This window comes from Leuresthes tenuis, unplaced genomic scaffold (assembly GCF_036924035.1).
Source record: "Leuresthes tenuis unplaced genomic scaffold, fLeuTen1.0.hap1 SCAF_22, whole genome shotgun sequence".
Classification (NCBI taxonomy): domain Eukaryota; kingdom Metazoa; phylum Chordata; class Actinopteri; order Atheriniformes; family Atherinopsidae; genus Leuresthes; species Leuresthes tenuis.
Window position 1 is genome coordinate 6,842,067 of NW_027325376.1, and position 19,734 is coordinate 6,861,800.

Sequence of the window (19,734 nt, forward strand, 5' to 3'; positions counted from 1 at the left end):
CATGTTAACAATAGGTACATGAAGAAGCTGAGATTGATCACGCCAAAAGAGGCTTATCTAATTAAACCAAGTGCTGAGAGAGGGTAGAATCAATGGGGGAAGTCTTTGAGCTCACCCCACAAACAACCCCGGTCGAATTCCCGGTAAAATGAGCGATTAACTCTGCTGGCAAGCTGCCCAACTTGAGTGCAAATGATCTTATCAATGGGAGTGGTGAATGTGACTAACGAAGTTCAAAAGACTCGTGCGGATAACCAGGCCTTTTTCTTTTCCACACTACAGTGTGACATCTGCGCTGTGGTCGCAGCCCATATGAGCGGGTGTGAGAGGCGCGTGAGCCAGCCTGCGTGTGCGGCACTTTCCGCAGATGTTCACACTCGCCTCGGATGGGAAATCGTAGATTTTCTTCAGCTCAGCACCACCCCCCACCCCCGACCGCCTCCCTCTTCCAGCTGCTTTGTTGTCCGTCATTTTTTAAACAATAAACCCAATCATCACTCAAAACTCAGCAGTCAGTCTGAAAAACAAAAAGAAACCACAAAGTCCTTTTGTTGTATGATTTTTTTTCTTTTTAGTCAGATTTTTTTTTTCAAGCAAGAGAAGTAAAACCGTCTACATCAATGGCGAATTTCAAAATATTCCCGTTTAGTACCATCCCTCAGATGGGCAGCAGGAATAGGTAAAACAATTCAGAACAGAAGCAGCAGCACTTTCCTGCACGCGCGCATGTCTACATCTGCTAACAACGCAATGAATGAAATCATACAGCCACTTAAAACTGCGGAACCAACCCCATTCGTGACATGAAGCTGTCACCACTGAGAACTTTGCTGCAGGCACCCGAAAAAGAAATTTTCCGGACTGTGGGCAGGCAAAGTTAAAAGCGCTCATGTGCAGCTCAAGGCTTAAAGGGGGCTTTAAATGGCAGAATAACAAAGTCTGCTTGTCAGGACTGAAAGCGAGCCTGTGTGTGTGCTTTCTCACTAGACTTAAGTACCTTTAAGCGTTTGGCTGAACATTTGAGTTACAATATGAGAACATCTCCAGAATACATTTGAAACATTTCATCTCATGTGCTTGCCTGCCGGTCTCCTGGAAAGCAGACATCTTGGACTAACGTGTTGAGTCTGGCTTGAATAATTCACTTCTGAATTAGTAACCACAATTAGGGGCAATTCCAACCACAGATCCCAATCTGCTCATAAGAAAGCTGCATTGTTACACTCTAAGCCCTTAAAGTCGTGTGACCAGACTGAGAAAGTTCATGAACTTTCCCAAGCAGACAGACAAACACATGAGTACAATTTTTGAGCATTACAGACACCCATCTATTTCAACTTTAGGCTTATGTTGCTGTTTTCCGTTGTGGCCTTTTCTTTCTTTTCATGCATTTCTTTTCCAGCCTCTGATCAAAGTCATAGGCAAATTCAAGGCTAAGGTGTACGCAAGTCTCCGCAATGACCTTTATCTCAGAGAGTCACATGAGCGGACCGCGAGGCGAGATATGTCACAGTTCTGTCCCCTCGCTGCAAAAGAAAACAGCAGGAGAATACAAGAAAAATTACACCTTAAACACAAAGCAGTGTGTCCAGACTTGAGGGTCGATGTTTGCTTCTTGAGGGGAACAGCTCAGTTTTGCTGCTGCTGGGTTTTGGCACTGACTGCCCTGTGACGGTAGAGTCCTTGGTTAGTGGCAAAGCAAAACAGTCCTCAGATCAGGGCCATGACACTCAGTCAAGTCTGGTCACTGCCACACCAAACAGGTAATTTCACAAGAACTGTACAGCAAACAAAAAAACTAAACAAAAAAAGAACACAAAAATAGACTTGATATATTCTGCTAGAACAACTGTATTAGTGCTAACTGCTAAAATGGGGTAGAGAGACAGACAGAAAAATAGGACAGACAGGCACTTTAGTGCTGATGCATAGCAAGGATTAAAGTCAGAGCCAAGCAAAAGACAAGGAGGGAAGGATATACAAACAAAGTCTTAAAGAAGGATTTACAGTCAAAGTACTTTCAATTTGATCAGTTTAAAAGACGAACTGTGAAGAAAGAAAAAAATATCTCAAAATGCTTTGCGCAGTATAAAATAACAGAAAACAACTTTGCACATAGATTTATTTTAAACTGGCAGAAAAAAGAGAGAACTGACCCATTTTGAGTGCTAACAGCAGTGTGCTGACTGCTACAAAGCGAGCATTAGCATGGCTATAGATAGGGTCTCTGTCCTCAGCTGTATGTACCGTATGTTATTTAGCATCCTGAGATGAATGGGATTAAATGGAGTAGAGCTAATAGCACTAATGGGATTGCTTGGATCTATATGAGGGGTCTAACCCTGAGCTGTGGTCAGCAGGACAGTGAATGTATGTCCTGGCACGATACTATTATGCTAATCTGATCCAGATGGCTTTAAGCTAGCTAGCAAGTTTCTCCATTACCTGCTACAAGTGCTATTTTGTTTCAAGCATGTGTTTAATACTTTCATTTATGGCTCATTGAAAAATGAGAGCAAGCAGAGAAAAGTCAGGACAAAAAGAAAGAGGGTTTAAATGCAACACAACAATGAGCAGTGAGCTAGCAGCAGCAATGCTAATATTTCTCACAGTAGAAAAGAAGGCTAGCAGAGTGCTAGTACCGTTTTCATCTTTAATGTTGGCAAAAATCCTGCGTTCATGTCATATCGGACGTAGTGCGATTACAAGTTTAGGAATTTATCATGGTGTCCACCCAATTATCAAAGTTTTGGTGCGGTTGATAACCAACTATTACAGATACCACAGATTGAGGAAAACATACTGCATTTTCCGAGGTCAGCCCTGTGAACCCAAATTTCACTGATTGATTGATTGATTGAAACTGCAACATCTGTTAAACCACCAAGCGATGGGTGTTTTCCCATTGGTGGTTACTCCTTCAGGGTGAGGAGCTGTACTCTCTGGGCAGTCAAACAGACTCGTGAAAATGACAAAGAGCTTTAAAAGTGTGCCTTCATTGCACGCTTCATTGTGCTCAGCAATCACACGTACACTGATGGGTGCACAAACTATCCGTTGATACTTATTAGCATATATTATATATATACTAGCAGCCTGGAGCCCAAACAGAGGTAACCGAATGACACAAACAGGTGCTTTCATCAATTCTAAATGAATTGATGAAATAAATCTAAATAACTGTCTTTTTAAAAATGAGGTTTTGCAACAGGGAGGACTTATTGATGGAGTAGTACAGACAGTGGTAGAAGTTCTCAAAACATTTCAAAACAAAGTAAAACCTGTGATGCTCTGTCCAGAGTGCTCTGATCTGAGCTTGGTTTAATTCATGGATGCAACCAATTTCAGTGTTATTCTATATCCAGTACAAATGGGAAAATGTAATGCTACTTCTGTCTTTTGTTTTAATGTTTTTCTTTTAATCTAATCTGAAGAAAATGTGGCATAACAGACGTCCTGCAGCAGTGCAGTACAGCTGACTTACTGCTGCTCCTGTGTGGGATTTTAGATGACATGCCAGCGTATTTGCAGAAAGTAGGGCAGTTTTCAATTGTAGACGAAAGTAGTGTAAACAAATTGCCTACACTCACTGCGTGATGAGCATGAGCAGTCTAGTCAAACACCAGGTTTTTAACGGATCTTTGTTGACACTCAACTCCGTGTAAAACAACTGCCACTCACAACTTGTAAGCACGGCGAGCTTTCCAACCTCTTATCAACCATCCTGTACGACATGAACGCGGCGTAAGCTCACAAAAATGACGCTCATCTTAATCAGCACCTTTTGATGTCATTTTTCTTTTAACTACACCAAATCAAGCATAAAAAAGATAGAACCCAAAGCTTCAGTTTGAAGATCTTTGTAAAATGGCTACAATCTGGAAATGAGGCACTTTTTGAGCAGATATATATATATTCTATATATTTTCTTTTTCTTCCCCACACACCAGTCAGCCACATTTGTACTCTTTGTTATGACAGGAAAAAACAAAACGCTGCTCTCTCTTCTGTACCCTCCTCTGATTGGCTTTCACTTGAGGAACGAGAGCAGCAAATAGCTTTTTAAGAATGTCATTTGGCACACATCCCTGTTGGTTTCCTCAACCAACTGGATGAAAGCAAAGGAGAAAAGGAAAAAGTTTTCCATCTTTGTCAAAGTGCTTCAGGGCTGCGTCCGGTCCAGCTGCTCTCTCGATGCGATTGGTTGTAACAAAAGGAACAGGCGGAGCATTGAAGCGCTTTGAGCGGTACCAGATTGTCTCCTCAAAGACGACCCACTGACATCAGCACTCTGGAAGGGACAAGAAAAAAAGCAGAGAGACAGAGAAAGGGGAAACAATTTGGTTAGATGCTGAATAAACAATAACCCAGCTATGCAGAAGGAATCAATATTACGACATGTATCAACAGCATATAAAGGTAATTAGAATATTTAAAGAAAGACAGCAGCGTCTGCTTATCAGCTCTGGTACACGGACTCTAAAACAGACAACAGGAATATACAATATGATTCTCAGATTCAGAAAGTGATAAAGGGAACAGCAGGGAGGAAGACGGTGAGGACACCTCCTGCTGCAGGAAAAGAGATCCAGATTCTGTTCTTCCAGAAAGTTCGGCAGTTATGTGCGGAAACGTCACCGCGGCAATGAATCAAGCACACACAGGAAGGAGTGTTTTAACGTGGAGAAGTTGAAGAGATTAGCAGGGATGCAGACTTCATGGTAACTTTGCTCTCAGGGTGAAAGTGTGACGACACGGCATCACGCAGCCATCCGTCCAGCCTTTAAACTGCTCGGGTCGACTCTTTAGTCGTCAGTCTTAAATGGCGAAATGCTGGCTCAGGTGCCAACGTGGGGACCGAAAATACCTTTCAAGTCCTTTTCTGGACAAAGACGAGAGGATTCTGAGCGAGGCAGCGTTAAATCTTTGGTTGTAAAGTCTAATTTGTGGGACTTAACACCTTTATTTGATTTATGACCACGCACCAAAACATAGAATATTTCCAGCTTATGTTCTGACACCAAGGGTGTGTGGCGTTCGCTCACGATCAGAGCGACAAAAATAGTCCCCAATTAGCTGCTTAGATGGGTTTTACTGACCAAAATAAGCTTGTGTAGACGAGAAAACTTAAAATTTACATTTTTTTGTGAGGCAGTTTGTGATTTAAGTTTAAAACACTCAAATTTTTACTTCCTTTAAACTAGTTCAAGTTTGACAAACATCTAAATCATTCTCAGAAGCGAGTCCAGTTTTAATTTCTATCCCAGATTCTTCTTTTTTATGTGGCGACAATGAATGAATCGCTCTGCCACAGCTGACCCCAAAACTGACCTGTATTTTTGCATTTTCCAGCTACTTTACATAAAAGAGTGCCAAATTAGTGCCTCAGCCTGACAAATTCACCCATTGAAGCCAAATACTACTAACCCAGATAGCTAAATGTGTAGTATTTAATTTCATGAGGGATTAAGAAGCAGGCGTACACCACTGATTACCCTCCTTTAGTTAAAGTAACTCTTACGTATTGGGGTTGTTGCCTGGATGAGAGTCAGCCTCTCCAAGTCTGAGGCCATGGTTCTCAAATTAAAAAGCGGGCGTACTCCCTCTGGTTTGGTGACGGATCCTTGCCTCAAGCGGAGGAGTTTTGCTATCTCGGGATCTTGTTCCTGAGTGATGTAAAGTAGGAGTGAGAGATGGACAGACGGATTGAGGCTTCGTCAGCAGTAATAAGGGCGCTGCTCTGGTCCGTCGTGGTGAGGAGGGAGCTGAGCCGGGAGGCAAAGCTTTCAATTTACTGGTCCATCCTCGCTCATACCATCACTTTTGGGTCGTGACCAAAAGAATAAGGTCATGGATACAAGCAGCTGAAATGAGTTTATAAGTTTTTAGGGCACATCCAACTGGGAGGAGGCCCCGGGGCAGACCCAGAACACACTGGAGGGATTAAATATCCCCTCTGGCCTGGGAATGCTTTGGGATTCCCCAGAAGGAGCTGAAAAGTGTCCGAAGGGAGAGGGATGTTTGGGTTTCCCTCCTGGACCTGTTGCCCCCTGACCTGACCTCAGATAAACGGTTAGATGGACATTAAAGTAGCTGAATGAAAGCATTTACCAGAGAAAACATCTCAAAAGACAGCAAAAAACTTTGCCTTGAGCCTTTTTAATTGTCATCTCATCTTCAGCAGCTCAGGCTTAAGAATCAGTGCCACCTTTTCCTTATATCATCCCAGAATAAATGTGGAACAGTGGCCAGAAACACATTTAAACTAATTTATTCATTTTCTTTATGCATTTTCTACATCTACTATAACTTTCTGCATTTCTTTTAGCTGACTTTCTGAAATTTGGGTTAAAATTCATTACATATTTGCATGGAAACCTGTTAAATTGAGCTTTCTATGAAGTGAAATATAATGGCTCTCACTGTAACAAAACAGGATTATTATTATTTCCTTTATTAATTCACACAGCTATGCAACGCGTGCCGTAAAATAAGCTAAATCCCCTTCTGGACAAGTTAAGGAGCTTTTTTTACTGCCTTTTTCATTTAAAACACTGATGACTTTTGTTTCTAAGACGTGGGATCTGTTTACATGCTGGAAAACATAAATTCTTACGGCGCTGAAAGGCAGGAGGACAGCCTCAAACCAAGCAAACAGATTATGAAATGAGAGCAGAACGAGTCGGCTGACTGCATCGTGCAGCCCGACATGCCTCAGAACTGTTATTGCACAGTCTGACACAGATTTCCCCAGACCAGGGTAACCCGGTGTGACAGGCGCTTCAAGATCATGTAGATGTTGAGATTAATGTCTTATTGAGTGTAATTACGGCATGCAGACAGACTCCTTTGTCTCTCTGTAAAGGCCTTTTGTGTCCAAAATGTTTGATCAAAGTGTGAATGAAAAGTGCAAAATGGTGATTTCCACAGCTTGGATTGCAGCAAGAACCATAAAAATAAGTGAATGCTCTTCAAACTGGGTTACTCTGACATGATGACTCACGCTAAAGGAACTCCGGCTGCGTTCGGCCAAACTAACAACATCACAAAGCCTCTAAAGAGAGCAGGCTAAATGAGAGTCTCTTCCCTCTCTGCCTAAAATTTCCCAGCAGTGCTTCGACTCTCTAATTGCACGAGGGTGCTCTATATTTACGTCCCTCCTTCTCTTCCCAGTTTGTCTTCTTCCTGGTGCAGTGAGCTATATTTAGTCCCCCGTTAGCACAGACGGTGGCCACCGGCCGGCCAAAGCCCGGCGCCCTGAAGCAAAGCGGAGCAGCTCAAAAAGCGGCAACAACCACGAGCCGTCCGAGCGGAGGCTCAAAGGAGACGGGCTGGACGTGCACACACACACTCCTGAAAGTGTGCACACAAAGCAACTGAGAGGAAGATGCTATAATCATGTAGATAACATTGGCTTAATAATGACCTTTCACCAAAACAGACACAGGGAATTACACAGGGAGTAAGAAAAAAGAAAGAAGAAGCTTAACAACCCATCACTGCCTCTATTTATTGCACCGAATCACATGCAACAATTAAATGTTTCCTCTCCTGACTACTCTAATCCAATATTGGCTTCTTATTTTCCCCAAGCTCCCCTATCAACCGGTCTGACCCTTTATTGGCACTTTGTGCATCGACCTACTCTCATTTCCTTGTATCGTTTCCCTATCTGTGTGCAGCTCGATATATCGATGACCGCTGTAGCTCCTGTGTGAGGGTGTGTGTGCTTCTTATCCCCTCCACTAGCTTAAATCAGGAAGTTAAAAGCCTCTGCTGTTCTTCAGCTGCTTATGAGAGTGAGTGTGTGTAATTAGGGCGAGTCTGGGTCTATGTGATGTCTCAATCGAGAGCTGCCTAAAATTGAAAGCCACCCTGCTCCCTGCTCGTAAATCGAGTGTCAGTCTGTCATTTTCATGCCGCAGCAGCTCCCTCATGACACGGGGCAGGTCTGAGCAGCCCGATGGGAGTCACTGAGTCCACTGGTCAGTTGGCTCATATTAAATTATATCTAATCTTAAGGGAAATGAGGCAGACCCACACTAAAGGCATTAGACGTCATTGTACGTTTATAACAAATGGAAATATCGGGAATCATTGGACGCCAGCCTTTGTGGAGACGAAAAGAACCAGTGGCGACAATTTCTACAACCTCATGGACAAAAAAGGAAAAGGAGTAATAGAACCCCCCGTGCTGCTCATCACTGCTTCAGCCCTGGGGCAGAAATGTGCCTCTCATTTGTTGTGCCAATCTGTGCTAAAAAGAAAAAAAACCTGCAATCTGAGACCTCTTTGTGCAAGATGCCAAACTCCCTCCAATTCCACGGGTAGCCAGCCGTGACCCATGACCCACACATTGCAGGAAGAAAAGTAATCGTTATAGAATTAGGGATGAGAAAGTCTTAGGTTTTTCCACAATGGCAGCAACTTTCCTGCCAGCGACTTTAGCTCTTGAAGTCCTCCAGCACTGTAATTATACTTGAATCCATTAAATCATCTATCCTGCGAACAGTAATCCGGCCTGAGACGTACAACAGCGCAACATGAGACGGGACCGAGCATCAAGACAGCTGGAGTAAGAAAGCTGGCAGGCCGAACCAGCGGGGCAGCTCCTGTGTCACCTCATTTAATTTCTTCTGCCGCCTGAAAGTCTGTCAGATATGAAGATATGTTCGGGCTCTGACTTCACATGAGTCTGACAACCAGGTTAAAATGATACCTCACCCAAAAACCTATCTCAGAGTAGCAAACACTCGCCTTCTGTTGGATTTCAGGGTTTGGACAGAGTTTAAAAAGGTCCGTCAGCTGTAGTCAGCTTGGTTTCACTCTGGTTACAGTCACTGCAAACCCAATTTCCCGAGCAACTAACCCAAAAGTCGAGTCTACAAATAACAGACAAAGTAGCAAAGAACGAGCGTTAGATTGAATCTTTTGGCCCTTTGTTACTCACAGCACAGACACCTACAGAAAACACCAAAGAGAACACTGTTCGACAGACATAAAGTTTCATAAAGACAGACAACAAGGAGATTCCTAAAGAGCTATTAGCTGAATACTTGAGATGCATCTGGACCTTCAGTTGATCCATCCATGGTCTCCATGGAAGGGTGGCTGTCAAGAAGCCGTTCTTAAGGAAGGGAAACAGGGAGAAAAGGCTGAGCTATGCCAAATGACACAAGAAGTGGACTGAAAATCAGTGGCAACAGGTCTTATGGAGGGATGAATCCTCCCCAGAGCCCGGACCTCAACATTACTGAAGCAGTGTGGGATCATGTTGAAAGAGGTGTTAAGTTGCCATTTTCCTTCCAAGTGCTCAGACGTGAAACAATACAGACCAAACTGAAGTATGAATGGACTCATTTAGATCCTTTTACAGCCGATTCTGGCTTTAGACAATAAATCCAGGGCCCAGTCTCATCTTAGCTGACCTGAAGGTCTCTGGTTCAGCCCAAGGGTCAAAATGATGAAGTTAAGATAATTCAGTCCAATAAAATATAAAATGTGCTTGTTGGTTTGCAAACCCGCTGCACTTGTGTTAAAAGAGTATTTCAACAGAAGCGTGTTGTGCTTTTTTGGACATTCGCTGAACCACCAGGAACAACTCGTTCTGAACAAACACAAGAGGAGCAGGTTACTGGGTGAACATCAGCGTCACAGGGGACCAACAACAGCAACAGCTCTGCTTGACTGGGAAGCGAAAGCACAGTTTAATCATTGTTGTCTGGTTCTAATGAATTCAGCATCTATCTGACAGTGAATTTCCTTACGTTACACCACACGGCTGACTGTTGAAAGACTCTATCCCATCTTTAACTCTCAACCACACTCACTCCAGCTAAGCAGCAAGCTGTGCCACCAGGAGAGAGTGAGTGAGCAACATATTTATATTCACACCATGAGATGTGCATCGACAAACATCACAACTAAAGTGGGACTATGACTTGGTGGGAGCAAGAGAAAAAAGAAGACTTAGATGTGATTAAAGTACGAGGTTGTTACATGTTAAGAGGTTTATATGTAATTAAATGTCTGCACCAGAGGCTTCAGATAGTTGTCATTATGCAGCAACACAGTGGGAAAGCCTGAGTGGGTGTGTTATGGCACACAGAGACAGACAGCAGCACTGCAGAGTCGGGAGGGGGGGAAACAGCACATTTGTGGGAGAACTACATCCACTGTCCCATGTGCAGCTTCACATCAGAGTATTTTTAGACCAGGCTGCCCTTGAACAATGTCTGAACAACCAGTTCTTTAGCCTGTCAGCAGAGCAGGTCGGCATTTACGCGCCGGACAGCCGGCATGTCGTAAATGGTGGGAGAAGTGGACTGAAACTATCAGCAGCAGTAAAAGCAGGAACTGCCAGACAAAGATCCCAAGATGTGCGAGTTAAAATATAGAGGAACAACAAACTCCTGAGTCAGTGCCTGCACGGGTTGCTTCTTAACCTTTGACCAAAATACCAAAGATATGAAGGGAAAAGTGCCAATAAGGACGTCCATTTATTTCTCCAAACATCTTAATAGGAAAAAATAAAAAAAATCACGTTTTCTAGCCCGCCACAGGTTCAGAGGCCAACAACATGTCAAGGGAAGAAGAGATGCATGTTCATTTTAGAGTAAGTAATGAAAAACAGAGACTGTTCGACAGAATTTAAACAGAAGCCTCTGTCAGTGTTCACAAAGTGGCATCTCTGTGCAAGAAAAACTGGCCGCTTAACTGATCGAAACACAGAGCTTAAGCCAACAGGACGAAAGGGATTTTTTGGAAACCTTATCTCTCTGCACCTCCTACACGCTCACATGCTTTCAGTGTTTGCCGTTTTAAATCAGCTCTTTTTCTCCGTCTTTGTGTCATGTCGCTCCACTGGTTTAGTTGCTTTGGGCTCCTGCTGAGCATTTGCACACATGCATACTCGCACTGAGGTGATATCTTGAGTGAGGCGATATCTAGAGTGATTGGATAAACAGGTGGGGGGTCCTCTCTTCGCAGTAAGGCCATTCCCAGAAGGCCAGTTCTGTCTCTCTGACATGGACGGACAAATGAAGCGAAACACAAGAAGCTGTTGCACCATCTTAAAAGAGAGGCAGCTGAGTGGCAGAGCTGCTGTTGAGACATTAGCCTCTTTTCTTGCTTCACTGTGTCAAAGCCAGAAAATTCAGCCAGAAGCAGAATTCCTCGCATGTCATTAGAGTCGGGAATCATTTTAGACAAGTTCAAACGTCAACAGGAAAGCAGAGCTTTTTAGAAAAGTGAGAAAAACCTCAAAAGTCTTCATTTGATTAGCTTGTCAAGCGGCAGAACCAATGCACGGCTAAAAAGTCCTGTTTAATGTGAAAGAAGGCTGAAAATATGGCTGGAAAACGTAAGAGCAAATGAGTTTCAACGTCCCAGTTCCGTGGTACAGTGAACGCAGCATCATCTGAAGGACCCCTGCAAATCTGAGCGGCTCACTGAGCGTCACATTTTCAGAAGCAGAAAAAACAGAATGCAAGGTTGTGTTTTTGAGCTGGCATTGATGGCAGATACCCAAATAGATAGTCTCAGGCCTAGAGAAGAACAGAATCAGTCATTGTCTGTGTTCAAATGACAGAAATAATTCAAAATGCATTCCCCTCCAGAGGAAAAAACACATCAGATCTATTTGATGCTTAAATCTCTTCAGATAAAGGTCTTCATCGCCTGATGGAGAAGAGAATAAACCTTCCACGGAGAAACTAAACTACAAGCTTCTGTCTTCTGCGAGAGGAATACTTTAAATAATAAACATGTTCCTTACTTGGCCCCTAACCTGAATTGACTCTGCTCTGTTTGACTGTGTGAGTGCTTTTTAAGCATCAGAAGGGGCAGAAAATAACTCTCAAACCTTTTGATCTTCAAAACATGAGGAAGGGGGGGTTGACAGTGTAGACTCTGGACTGCATTTGCAGATCCTGTCACATGTGTTTAGAAACGGATGCCAATCTGTGTTCCACGGCGCCTCGGTTTGTGTATTCACGTGACAGCTCGCAGCCTCTGCTCCAGTCCGATGATGAATTGTGTAATTATTAATAGAGATTGCCTGCCGCTTCGCCCTGCAACAGCTGCCTCTGGATTTATTCGGTTCAATTATGTGAATATAATGACAAATCATAGCAGAAGTCGTCCCGGTGCTCTTTACATCCTGAGGTTAAGACCACAATATTATAGAGAGAAAGCCAATCATTTTCCTCGAGTGGCACTTGGCAGGGCTGGAGAGGAAAAACTCCCTGTTGCTTCATAAAAGGTGGTTCAGCTCTGTGTTTAAGGGGAAAAACCTGAGAGTGACGACATGTGACTGGCGAGAAGAGCGACTGTAGGTGTGGACGAGCGTCTGTGTGTGTCTGAATGTGGGCAGACGGCAGACTTGGCCAACACGCACAGCAAATATTTAATCTCGGAGCCCTCTGAAAGCTCCGTTAGCAATGCCTCTCGCCTTCTCCTCGTCTCCACAGGAGTCAAAGAATCTTCTCCTCCTTCCCTCCCTCTCAGATGTGGTTTTATCCGTCCTCAACTTTTAGTACCCGGAGTTCTGCTTTGCACTTAAGAAGTCAAAAAAGGTAGTTAATAGAAGACTGAAATGGTTGCAACAGCTTGCTGACCCATTAACATCATTTTAAATTAGCTAAGGCGATTATATGACAGGGCCTTGTGTTCATTTCTTGGTTTTGGAGCTCTTCTAATCTCCGGTTGCCGAGGAGATAAATTCCAGCAACTTTAATGCCGTCTGTAGGGTGATCGAAACAGGCTATGACAGTGTCCAGCGCACTGGTGAACCACAATATGTGCACCATTACAAACTGTACCATCCCTCTTAGTCATTTAATTCCAATCTGAAGGCTTCTAAAGCCAAAAGATGGGAAAAAAAGATGCAGCATCATATATCTGACTGTCATCACATCAGCTCGGTTAGCAGAAACACTGTGTTGCAGTGTGAAGTCGATTATATATTCAGTGAAAAGGCTAAAAAATGAAGGAGCACTGCTACAGACTTCCAAGAAGTTAATTATATCTGAATGGCTTGTAATAATGAAAACAGCATCTGAAAAAAGGGCTTAAATGGCGACATGGATGCAAGTGACGGATGACACAATAACAGGACACGATGGTTGTAACTAACGTCTGAGTCAACGAACTGCAGGTTGTCTGGAGACGAGGGAGTTGGGAGTGAAGCTGGGTCGAAGGCTGGCTGTGAATGAACACAGTTGGAGCTTCTGACTGGACAGGAATCACACATATTAGGGCCGTCGTGTTTTCAAAGCTTTAAATGCCGACCTGCTCTGCTGAGAGGCTAAAGAACCGGTTGTAAAGACGTTGTTCAAGGGCAGCCTGGTCCAAAAATACTCTGATGTGAAGCTGCACACAGGACAGTGGATGTAGAAGCTCAAACTCTTTAATACAACACTTTCATATCAAGTTCATCATGACTGAGTGATGAAGACATTCTGCTCCTTCTCACACATGTATTTTTCCACGCAGCCGAACTCACTGCACAGACTTTTCTTTTTAAAATCACTTGAATGGCGACGGTCAGATGACGCAGAAGTTATAACAATCAGGATTTTATGAGAGCAGTGCGACCAGTTTGGAGATGCTTTCAGCTAAACAGACGTCTGTCAAAAGAAGCTGAAGAGTATGTGAATGAGAGCAGCTTTAAAGGGCTGTATTAATGTGTGCTAACGCTACAGTTTTTACAGGAAAATGTAAAGTATGCGTGGGTTCTGTCCAGTTCTTGCCTTTTACGTGACGGCAGCTGGGAAAGGCTTCAGCCCCGCGACCCTGAACTGGATTAAGCCGGCCTAGAAAATGGAAATATGGATGGATGAAACTGTAGAGCACTTAGACCCATTTGAGTCTGGTTGAGCGTATACATGCAGCACTGATTCAGTCCCAGACTGCATTATTCTGGGTCCGTTAGTCTGCCTTTTAATAACGTGTTTAAAGTGCAGTTTTGGTTGAACTGACACCAAAGTTTTTCTAGTGTCATGTAAACATGCTAAAGCGTCACTTCCAATGTTCACTGGGCAGCTTTTCCGTTACAACATGGCTGAGTTTCACGGTCATTTCGGTCTCTTCTGAAGGTGGATTAGCTGATTCTTGCCTTTAAAATGCTGCAGACGGACACGCTGCGGTTTGTCAGTCCAACTCTTTCTGCAGAGTTTATGCGTCTTGCTGTTGTTGTGTTCAGGAGCGTCTCGTGTCAGAATCAGCAGGCTAGTTATCGGAAGTCTGCAGCAATAACAGTGCATGAAACGCGGCGTTTCAGGAAATATATGATAAGAATTAAGAGAACAATCCTTGTCTTCAAATGGGAAGAAGACGAGGCAAAGACAGCACTTTTCTTATTGATGCCGCTGCGAATCAGCAGCTAATTAGGTACTCTTTTAATACTGATTGGTATCTGAATATCACATTTTTAGACCATCACAGATATATGATATATGTGGTGTGCATAAAACAAGCCTTTTGTATTAAAGCGTGAAGGGAGCCGACTGTGTAATAAACCATCATCAAATGTTTCCCTGCAGCTAAACTCCCTCTTTAAAGTAAGATCACTGAGGACAAACGGCTTCATGACGCCATCACTTACTCTGTGTGTGTGTGTGTGTGTGTTGTTTTGTACAAGAGGTGATGATTCATATTCAGATTGTGCTGATCTCCAAAAAGCCTTCAGCTCCACTATCCTCCGCTCGCAGTGGAAAGCCACACATCGTCAGCAGCTCATTCAGACACAGCAGGCAGACGCATGGGCTCATGACCAAAGTGGCCACGACCAACCAGCCGTGCACGACCAACCAGCCGTGCACGACCAACCAGCCGTGCACGACCAACCAGCCGTGCACGACCAACCAGCCGTGCACGACCAACCAGCCGTGCACGACCAACCAGCCGTGCACGCAACGTGGTACACGTGCAAAACTCACGTCAGGTTTCTCTCGCCTTCTCTGGATGACAACTGGTCATGAATACAAACAATTTCATTAATGACGAATGAAACTGTGCAGGGACAGGATCAGTAAACAGAAAGTGCACGTGTGTGTGTGTGTGTGTGTGTGCGCGCCACCTCTCAATCATCCCTCCCTCATTCACTTCCCTGTGCTCCTCCTGACCGTCCATCTCTTCAATGTGCATCTCCACTTGTTTGTTCTTGACCAGGTATGACTAATGAGTAAACAAGAGAGTTAGGCGCATTTCATTTCCTGTCCACTGCCAATTTGAGGCTTTTAAAGCTCTGCTTAGGTGCTGTGACGCCTCTTGTAGAGAGGAACATTGTGTTGATGACTGCTGTGAGGAGGCGTATGTGTGTGTTTGTTGGGGGGGTGTAATTGTAGATTCCAGAAATGGTCTCGGCAACAGAAAAAGTTACATCCTCTTTCCTGTAAAACAGCCTTTAAGATGGAAAGGGCTCTCATTAACACCACGTAGGCACAAACACATACGACATATGGCTTGAGTCGTCACTGCAGGCGGCAAAAACATGTGGAATCACAAGCGCTCCACAAATGTTTGACCGCCATACTGCGAGTTTGTGGCGAGGCGAGGAGGAAAGACGTCAACATCTCTTAAATTTGGCTCTTAAAGGAAAAAGGCACATGAAGAAAAGCCGGCAAACGTGACGACCAAAGCCGAGCAGCTGAGTTCAACGTGGAGCTCGCAGTGACAACTGAATGCAAGCAGCGTTATAAAGGGCATGTTCTTAACTGGCACTGAACCGCATCACAGATGAACTTCTAATCCTTTCATCCAGCACTCAGTCAGAGTTTATTTTAAGATTTCTGCAGGGCTACATGCTTTGATGTCATGTTATCCAGGTCTTAGATCTTCAAGTTATGCCTAACGCTTATTTGCCTTTACTGAAAAACCCAATTTAAGGATGGAAAATGACTGTAAAAGTGACGAGTCACAGCAGGCCCGCCAAGCTTCGGATCTCGCTGCATACCTGCGTTTGGTTGGTGATGCGTTTAGTTTCACCGAATGTTAAATCCTGCGATTAAACAATTAAATACAATTTCCCACTTGCTGTTTTGAGCGAATGCCTTCACTGGAAATATCTTTGATGGTTTATTCGTAACCGGCTGGAAAACACATAAAACACGTCTAAAATGGTAAAGATATTCGTGAGATCGACTTTACTGACAGATTGAGGAAGAAGTCGGAGGTTTTTACTTAATAAATTCTGGCTTTGCTATGTGTGAACTTTCTCAGCTTAGAAACGAGGAACTTATAAACATCAGGAAACCCAATTTCTGGTCAGATGTTAATGTCTGCCGTCCACAGAGTCCTTGGGAAGGTCGCAAAGATCCCAGTCGAGCATAAATAAATAATGAACTGGCCGTAAAAAAGTGTGTGACTTACAGAAACAGAATGATCTGAAATGAGAAATTACCAAAGAGTCTCTTCCTGGGAACACCTGACAAAATCATTTTACTATGAGGTAGAAAAAGAAGCCTTTTGTCTAAAAATCAACATCAATTTTGAATATTGAGTTGAGAAATAACTGTAGACTGGTGTTATTTACTGGCTTAAACTGTGGTCTCACTTTGATTAACACTGATAACGAATGTCAACTGTTTTATTGGCTTAATCATTTCGGAGCTCAGCAGTACAAGGCAACCTTTAACTCCAAATGAAAGGAAGAGACTTAAGTCACAAATGCCAAGTGCAAGCACACACATCCTGTTCCCTGCTGTAATTTGGGGAATTCAATTAAAAAAAAAAACAATTGTAAAGCACAGGAAGCTGAGGCCCAGCTGTGGCGTTGACGTAGAGGTGAGGCAGCGCTCTAAAGGTTAATGACCGCTCTCAAGCCAATAATGGCAGCAGTGAGCAAACATCTCTGCTCCCTCATCCAGTCTGGCCCGATGAGTTACGTAAGGCAGGTCGAGGTACCGCTTGTTCCCTCTCTGTTGCCTTAGAGAACATCAAAATGATCCGATCATGGGGAAGTGTTCCAGCGGTGGCCCAAACGTTCACGGTCATTCATTCACAAATGTGAACCGAAATATCAGTGTCCAGGTGGATAAATCTTCCTTCAGGTGCTCATTTCTCTGAGAAGGAACCAGATTCCTGACTCTGGCAGTTTTGGATCACAATGAAATGAGCAGCAGAGTTTGTTCACCCTGCTCGATGCGTCAGGATTATGCAACTGAAGCCTGTCTGTATGGGCTTCGCCTATAGTTTCCCTTCAGGCAGGCAGCCAGCGTTGAGCAATCCGGACGAGTCGAAGGCAGCCCACTGGTGCTGTGATCCTCACTTCTCTATTCCTGATTGAACCCAGTTTTAGCTTTCCAGGCTCCATGTGGCCGAAGCAGGGAGCAGAACATGCTAATTAAAACTGACATATTTCCCCTCCGACTCTTTAAGAAAGAAGCAAAGAAGGGAATGCATATTAGTTTAGGGTTATTGCTGCCAGAAAGCAACCCATCGCCCTCCCTGACCCTGACACATTATCATCTAGATTTAACCAGTGTGCCAGTTTAAAACCCCTTAAACCACAGGACTGGTTTTGTTATTACTCTCCAATGAGGGTCGAGGAAGTTTGTCTGACATAATTACAATAAAACACAGGTGTTATGTTGCACTGATGGGCATCTCTTATCCACCTGTCAGTTGTGTAACATTATCAGAGCAGGGTAACTTGTGGCGGTGCATTTTAGACTCAGACTATTAAAGACATCCAGCTTTAAATAACTTTTAAAGACCCATTTCTTCTGTTTGGCCTGGCCTTGGTGCTGAGAATGTCCCCATCCCTGTACTTTTAATGTATTTCACTGTCTTTATTTACAGTTACCACATATATTATACTGTCTCACTTTGTGGAGCACTTTAGTTTACTTCGACTTCAGAGCCATATAAAGAAAACTGTCTGGACTCCAACTCTGGACATAAATCAACTCAATGTGTGTTCATGTGCTTCCACAAATACTCACGGAACGTTTTCACAGAAGCTACGAGGATTTGAGACGGTCCTACTTATGCGAATCAACCCTTTGACAAAATGATAGCCGACATGTAAAGACGTGCAGAAGCTCCTAAAACTGAACTACTTCTACCATCATTTAAAAAGTGGTGGCCAGTGAGCACAGCAAAATCAAGATGCAGTTAGAAGTGTCCTTTAAATGTTTGGGACTTTATTAACAGAGGACTGTCCACACAAATGAATATAATAGTCAGGCAGTGTGTGACTTTGCTGTCTAAGCCAGAAAAGTTACTCGTCCAGGTGATATTTGCTCAATTGGACCCAATTCAAACTACTCTGTCTACAGGCAAAGCTCAGGGAGGGCGAAAAAAGGGATCTGAAGGCGGCTCCTACGAGGAAAAGCTTGACCCTCTCTGCACGACACCAGATTCTCACCTCGCTGTCATCGTCAGCGTTTCAGCTGGCCCTCAGATCAACTTTGACGTCCTCTCATCCCGTATACGTCATCCCTCTGATCCACCGAGCCGCGGTGCAGCTCAAGTGGCAACGCACGCAAAGCCAGTCTCTACCGTCAATGCACGCAACCTCAGATGAGCAGTATTATGACCAGACAGCAGTGCACACACGTACACAGCCTCCATGTGAGAAAAGGCTCGTTAGTAGATGGTAATCAGCTTAGCGCTTTCCAACGGCCACCGGCGCTAAGCTCTTTAGAGACAAACCCAGTTAGAGAGGCAGCAGCTGAGCGACGCCACGGCCGGGAACACACACACAGATCACGGTGGAAACCTGGGGAGGTGCTGACATCAAGACAAACTGAGGCAGCAGAGGGGCGTGTGTGTGAAGCAGGAAAAAAATTCACACGGCAGAAGGAGACAGGCGGAGAGAATAAAAGAAGAGGAGGCAAACAAAAACTCAAAGGAAAGTGAAGCTCAAACACTTTCCTGGGAGAGGGTACAAGGGCGGCAGGAAAGGAGTGTGAAAGGAGGAGAGCGCTCCCTCCTCCTCCTCCTGTGCACTCAGTAACCCCAGCGGGTTGGAGGGTGGGTGGCTTCACCGTTCTTCCAGGCAGTGCCCGACGCGCTCGGAGCCCAGCATACATCCCATACCACAGCGCACAATTGCCGCTCTGTAAGCAGGGTCCCGGTTGCACATGGCGATGGCACGCCGCCAGGCAAACACACGCATGTACACACACACACACACACGCCCACACAGAAGATACAGTCCAGACTGGAAAGGAACGCATGGTGTGCCGTAAAAAGTCAAAGAACTGGTGCGAAGGAAAAATCTGTCCAAAAAACTGCGTTTAATAACCATAAAACTTTAATAACTAACTAAAAAGGAGAGGAAAACCAGACATCTAAAAAACTATTAGATTTAAATTAGTTTTAAACGTTTCTCCTCTCCAGGATGAGTTATACCAACTCTGACATGCTGAAAATACTCTTATTTGCTTTCTCACTGATGAGAAGACATGTGCCACTCCCGTCTGTATGCGTTAAACACAAAGCTGGCCACAGTTTGATTAATATCCACCCACTTGAACTTCTAAAGACAACATGCTACGTCTTGTTTACTCAATATCTTTACAAAACTCCGACCTTTTCTTTTAACACACACATCAACGAGTTGACAAAGCAATAAATCTGAGCATTAAGGTGCCTGATGAATAAAAAAAGCAGATTACTAATGCAGACCTGCTCTACAGGTTATCTGAAATCCGTCCTCTGATCTGAGTACGTCAGATCGTGTCCTGTAGATTATATCTGACGGATGGGCTCAGGCGCTTTCATTCG

At 44.1% G+C, this 19,734-nt stretch overlaps 1 protein-coding gene across 1 annotated transcript in view; it reads right to left on the reverse strand.

Annotated features, from left to right (window-relative positions):
* Nucleotides 1-543: 543 nt before the first annotated feature.
* LOC140282143 (insulin receptor substrate 1-B) overlaps nucleotides 544-19,734 on the reverse strand; it is a 43,641-nt gene continuing 24,450 nt past the window's right edge. The window contains exon 4 of the mRNA XM_072376726.1: nucleotides 544-4,291. Coding sequence (XP_072232827.1) covers nucleotides 4,284-4,291 — 8 coding nt within the window. The 3' untranslated portion in view covers nucleotides 544-4,283. The remainder of the gene's footprint in view (nucleotides 4,292-19,734) is intronic.